Below are 6705 nucleotides of genomic sequence, written 5' to 3'. Positions count from 1 at the left end.
CAATGATACTAAAGGATTTTGGGGGGAGGGGGGCATGGGCAAATGTGAGTAGAAATTTAAATAGTTTTAAAATATGTATAAACAAGTAAGGCAGCCAGAAATTTCATAATGATTCTGGGAAGAAAATTCTGCAGTCTGAAAATGTTTGGCATAGAAAAATAGACATCTCAGATAATGGAAGGGCATTATTTGATGTCATGGATCACAGTTATCTTCTGTATGAAATCAGTCAAGAGAACTATTTTTAAAACTGCGCTCAAGCAAATGAATGATCTATATCACAAGAAGAGGGACTGGAGGTGGGCTGTTTGTTACCACTCCTCCAATGTCCGGTGCACAGGTGGCATCTAGACCAAAGGCATTCCATTTACTACCCTCACTACTTGATGGTCTTATATTTTGGATTAGCAACATGCTTTACAAATGATTTAACCACCAACTTTATATGTCAATTAGCAATTAGTTGTATGTAATATTTTGGGGGGAGGAGAAACTCAGAAAAATTGTTAGAGGCCCCAGATCATGCTCATAATCTAAGACAGAAGCCAATGGATATGAATATAAGTGCTTGAATTGTAGCCCTTGATTCAATGATTGTGTGTTCAAAGACAGCTTTCGCTAAGGACATCATTAATACTATTTATTTGTTAAGGTTTTGTCTCAAGATTCAGTTTGTAAGTGGATAATATTGAATTAGGATTGATGTCAAATGCCTTCTCTTAGAGGAAGATTTATAAATCGTACACCCTAGCTGCAGAATTCTTTTATAAAAATATAAACCAGCTGGGCACTCACTGTGGCTCACACCTGTAATCCTAGCACTTTGGGAGGCCCAGGTATGGGAGGATTGCTTGTGGCCAGGAGTTCGAGACTAGCCTGAGCAAGAGCGAGACCCCATCTTTACAAAAAATTAGCTAGGCATGGTGGTGCACCTGTAGTCCCAGCTACTTGGGAGGCTGAGGCAGGAGGATCACTTGAGCCCAGGAGTTTGAGGTTGCAGTGAGCTATGATGACACCACTGCACTCTAGCCTGGTGATAGAGTGAGGCCTATCTCAAAAAACAAAACAAAACAAACAACAACAAAAAAAACAAACAAAAAAACCCATGTTTAATTGTTAGAGCCTGCCTTTGTTTTATATTGTTAGATCAATAGCTCCCTGTAATAATTAATTTCTGGAATCAAGTCATATTCTTGTGCTTGAAACCCATTTATCTGAGAGCTTTCCAGAAGCATACAGATACTTCAGTTTCACCTTACAAAGAAGCAGTTGAGTTGAAAAGCTTTTATTCCCTGTCTTTGCCTTAAAAGCTGTATCTAAAACCCTAGTTGCAGTGGATAGGAGAGAATAGTTTTTATAAGGGCATTTCTACCCATTATTTAATAGGCTGTCTTTGAAGAACATTGTCATCTCTAAAACATATGTAGACCTTAATACCTTCTAGCATTGCTTGTCCCCAGAGAGGCAGTGCTGCTTACAAATGAGGCCATGACAATGGCATTTACAAATGACAATGCCAGTTACCATACAAAGTGCTTTCCCACATTCTGTCATAGGTGCCTCCCAGCAACCAGGTGAGGTAGGCATGAGTATCACAATGAAATCTGACACGAAACATTACATGACACTAAACGTGTGCACCATCCATGTATTTTCTTCTGGATTGTTCTATAATTCGAATACACGGTTGAATGAGTAAAAAGAGTATTCCTACCATGTAAAGCAAACCACATATATAGAAGGAAAAATCATATTTTTGGGTGATGTCGTAGATCCACCCTACAAAACAAAAAAGAATATATTCAGTGTGACGTAGTTGATACAATAAAAGTCAAGAACACAAAGCAGGTATTTATTGCTACTACAAATATTTCTAAAAGAATTTATTTACATGTCATTTAATGCCAAAATGTTTCATTTAGCCATTTGCTATATGAGCCAGTGTTCCCAGTGCCTGGGGATGGGTGCATTCATCTTTTAAGCCACTCAGGAGCTTTTGAAGGTCCTGGAGGCAGTACCTGGCTGACCCATGGGGAGAACCTACGGTTAACTCCAGGCAGATACAAAGCCAGCAGTGCAAAGTGAATCCAGTGATCTTTTTTCACAAGTACAAACACCGATCTTTCCTAAATCCTTCAAAACTCTTCTGAAGAAATTTATAGTGTGTATCAAAAGAGGCCAAGCTGAAGACATTTGAACTTTCACTCATTCTGAAGTATTTGCGGGTAAATATCTGTTCTAGGAAGAATCAAAATCTCTAAGTTTTTATAAATTTCACATTTATAGACATAAAACTTTATACAACTGTAAATTTCCAGTGCTACAGCCTTAGATGCTGACTAAATTATCAGCTCTTTTCAAATTATAATCTAACATTTTCACATAATAATCTTATTAGACACTTGTAAAATATCACTATATCCCATGGATTCTAAGACATTAATGTGCCGTTATTTAATGTCTCAGGAAGAAAGAAATATCCCTGTAAGTTCAAATATGACAGTGTTTTCTTAGGACTTTGTAAAATGCATTCTAATTTCAAAGATGTTAAAATGTGGAAAAATATGTCTTGGAAACTATGAAATATGATTTTTTTTCACTTCAGTAATAATTCTAAGAATTGGTCACCTGTCATGGTTCCCATATACCAACTATGTGAACTGAGAGGCCTGAGCTACACACAAGAATTTTATATGTGGTCAAAATGTAAATTTTCAACACCCTCTTTTTCCATTACAGTAAGTATATTAATTAGCAAAGACTTAAAGAAAATAGAAATGATTTAATGACCAAACATAGTCTTCCATGGCCACTCTTCTTTTAAAAAATAGCTAACTGGCAAAGGAATGCATAAATGTTGCTGAAACTTCTCCCACGGAGCAGCAGCCACACAAAAGCAACCAGGCAAGGTGGAAACCAGTCCCTCTGACTTCCTAGTGGTTGTCTGTATGTGTCTCTTTGTTTATTGTATCTAGTGCATAATTAATGTGCCTGGATTATCTATTTACAGGGATCAGTCAAGGCATGCATAAAGAAAAACACTTAATAGCATAAAAAATCTATAATCTTTTCTTTTAACAAGTTAAAGCAATGAATTCTGGATATACTTTAAAAGTAAACCAAATTTTTGAATTTGTTATGTGATATAAAAATAGAAAAGAAAAAAAATAGACTCTTTAGAAGTGGCTCAGTAAAATGCTCTGTCATCTTTCCTTAATCTACAGCTTGAAACAAGAAGGGCAAAAAGGATTAAACATAACCTAAAAATGATGATTCAGTTTCAAAATCGAATCAGAATGACACTGACTTATGAACAAAAATGCACCGAACTTCTGGTCAGTGTTACCAATTGTCAGCTAGGGACCGCTGCGAATTATGACAAAGTGAACCATCCACTTTCTTGTGACGCAGAGTGGGGTGGATGTATGCAGAGTGCACGATGGCACTATCTATAATCTGCAATGTAAAAACATCAATAAATACGAATGAGGTTCTCCTGTTCCACTCATCCCGTGTGAAAGCTGACCATATCACTATAACAGCTGAATCCTTGCTTTTCGTATGATCAAGTGATTGAGAGTAGAAATGATGGCTCCAAGTAACAAACCCCGACAGCTGAAACAAGTTGAACTATTATTTATTTATTGCTGCTTAAAGTGAGCCTCAGAAATAGGACAAAATCCTACTCAACTAGAAAATTAATTTTGTCTTTAGTGCAGACTATTTATATACTTTTTTGTCTGAGGTGGCTGATTATAAGCTCCAGGCCTCTGTGATGTGGCCCCTGCCTACCTCTCTTCCCTGCTGCCCTGGGCTTCCTCACCAGTGTAAGTCACACAGGAGTTTGGAGTTTCAATAGCGTTTTTCTTGGTTCCATCTGCACATGTACTGCTCCCCCCTCTGGCGGGGACAGTAAGAAATACCACCCCGTAGGGTCCCCGCCCCACCCCCATCTTTATTCTGCAGAATATATTAACAGAAAATGTCTGTTAAGTATATTATGTGTTGCTACAGCCTTAAATTCATTATTTTTTTAAAAAAATCTTGCCTCTTTCCTCTAAAAGTAAAAGCATCTCCACATGCTCCGAGCTTCAAAAGTAACTCATATGTCAATTTTTTTAAAAAGCACACCCAACTGCAAACAATTTAATATAGTACAACTTATGGGAGTTGTCTTAAGTTTTATGTTCAACCAATCCCATAGGTTTCCTTCAATCTACCTTTAGGACTTATTCATCAATAACTCTGGATCCAGCCCTCTCCGTTTGGTGACTATTTCAATATTTCCTCTACTTTGAACTCAAACCCAGTCGGGTGCAGAGCAGGTCAGGAGAGACAGTACTTCACCTGGAGCCTGGACCCTCAGCATGTGTCGACACAACCCTTTCCCGCAAGCGGCCTTCCCCACTCATCCTTCACCCGCTTCTCCCTCGAAGTCTGATCTCAGTTCCTTGACTGAGAACCTGGAAGCCTTGGCAACCCTGACCCAACCACCAATTCAAATCAACAGCTTCCAAGGAAAACCTGGCTCCCTATTAAATTGCATTCTCTTTTCATTTGAGTCTGTCAAATGAGAATGGCTGTTTTTCCTATTAATTAATTAAGTACTTCCAGTTCATGGTGAAAAGCATTGTAAATTATTGTTAAGGTGTTAGACTTTATGGGACTGGAGGAGATAATGTGTCTATTCTTGGTCAGCCAGATCTTTAAAAGAGTTGAATTGAATGCCCAGCAATACTATAAATGAACTAAATCAAGAAGTTTGTGTTGGTAAGTGACATGGTTGAATGTCTGTTTACTGTCTCTGACTGTACAGTACATTATTCTCCTAAATGAAAATGTGTGATTATCTACCATGGTACTAAATTGCACCAGGTTTTTTAATGCCAGTAGAAACCTCTTTGAAAAATGGAAAACACACTTATTTCTGAATGAATTTTTTAGAACAGGTAATGTGAACAGTAATTTTCCTCGCCGCAAACCCAGCTGGGTAATAAATTCTAGCCCATTTCAAATTTCTGACAAGAATTTAATGTGGTCCTTTAATCACTCACATTGCCAGGCACTCTGACCCTCTGGTGTATAAATGCTGGGCTTGCAACTCATTGCAATGTCGGCTGCTCGGTCTGAAAAGTCAATGAATTAAACACAATGCAGGTAGCACATGAATGTTGTTTACCATTTCTTGGTGCATGAGTTCAGTGGAAGGAGAAGAAACCAACAAACACAAAGAAAGAAAAGCCGCTTTATGTTGCTGGCCTAGACAGGCAGGTCAAAACATTGATTTTGGAGTGCCCCTAGCAGCACACGATGATAAACGATGGTGTAATAACTGGAGCTACAACGCCATTGTGTGGTCATGAGGCAACTAGCAAGAGGAAAAGGCCAAGAGGATCTCTGAGACACTGTCTCACTATCAGCCAGTGCTTGGGCTCTATATTTCTGGTTATGTGACACAATTAAGTCTGTTTAAACTATCGTGGTCAAGATGTTCTCTTATAACCAAAAGCATCCCTACCCGATAGAGAATTCTGCATGAGACCAGTGAGCAATTTCAGCTCTTTCAACTGCCAGTATAGTTTGCTGCACTTCTATAGTTATTCACTGTTACCTAAAAATGCTGCATCTGCATCTCTGTTTGCAGACAACAGGAGCACCCTGATCCGGGAGGAAACCCTGATCTGGGGCTTCCTAAAGTGACTCCTGAGGCCTTAAACCTTTAGTCAGCTAGCTGCCAGTTGTCAGCTGAATAGACAAAAATCTGTGATTTCTTGAACTTCAAATTTCAATGAGTACTTAAAAATGGGTTTGTTGGCACAGCCCTCTGCCAGTGGGGTCCTAAGAGAGGAGGTGATTAGGATTTAAAGAGAGACTGGGAAGGAAGGGGCAGGGAGGGCTCTGTCCTACACCATGGAGTTCCCCCATCCACTGGAAAGAGTATTCCTACCAGAGGATGTGAGAATAAAAGGCCTGGAGAGGCCAGGCAGGCAGGGGTGGGGGGGGGGGGGGGAGGGGAGGGAGAACATCTGAACAGGTGAGGCTCCATTAAGTTATCCTGAAACACTGCACAAAATCTCTAGCAGCGCTGACAATCACCACTGGTCCTGGCTCACTCTCTGACAGCCACCTCCAGAGAGCACCTTTGTGTTGACATTTGGCCCCATCCCCTGCCACCCTATGTGGGCTCCAACTTCCAATTTTTGGACATAAGATAGACCTTGTCACCTTTGCCCAGTACCTGGCATCTTGGGGCTTGAGTCCACCTGCCTGACCCTAATTTGCTTTTCCACAAAACCAAAACCCATTTCACAATGACAGGTTAAGAGAGGTACCAGCCCAGATACAAGCCTCCTCAGTGCCCATGACTTCTGGTACACCCACTGCAGGAAGCAAATTCTCTGGTGAACTGAAGTGAATGCAGGGGAGAGTTTTCACCCTCGATGTTGCCAACTGGTGGCCTCTAGGCCTGTGGGAGGCAGAATGCCCCCACCCCCAAGGATGCACCTGTCCTAATCCCTGGATGCTGTGGATGTGTAACCTAACATGGCAAAAAGGACTTTGTAGCTGTGATCAAGTTAAGGATCTCGAGATGAGGAGATGATCCCGGACTGTCCAGGTGAGCCGGATGTAACCACAGACATCCTTATAGGGGAAAGGAGGAAGCAGGGAGGAAGGAAGAGGCGAAGATGAGGCGCTGCTGGCTTA

The 6705-nt window shown here is 40.4% G+C and overlaps 1 protein-coding gene across 2 annotated transcripts in view; it reads right to left on the bottom strand.

Annotated features, from left to right (window-relative positions):
* Window positions 1-1032: 1032 nt before the first annotated feature.
* Window positions 1033-6705, bottom strand: part of SLC16A14 (solute carrier family 16 member 14) — a 28851-nt gene continuing 23178 nt past the window's right edge. Inside the window, exon 5 of one of the 2 annotated variants that reach the window (XM_045559470.1) lies at window positions 1033-1779. In XM_045559470.1, the coding sequence (XP_045415426.1) occupies window positions 1628-1779 (152 nt within the window). In that variant the 3' untranslated portion in view covers window positions 1033-1627. Of the gene's footprint in view, window positions 1780-3406; window positions 3457-6705 lie in introns of those variants that run through there. The other variant, XM_045559471.1, reaches the window with a different exon arrangement.

This window comes from Lemur catta, chromosome 8 (genome assembly GCF_020740605.2).
Source record: "Lemur catta isolate mLemCat1 chromosome 8, mLemCat1.pri, whole genome shotgun sequence".
Taxonomy (NCBI): domain Eukaryota; kingdom Metazoa; phylum Chordata; class Mammalia; order Primates; family Lemuridae; genus Lemur; species Lemur catta.
Note: the sequence above shows the minus strand (reverse complement) of the source record. Positions and strands in the feature narration are given on the sequence as shown.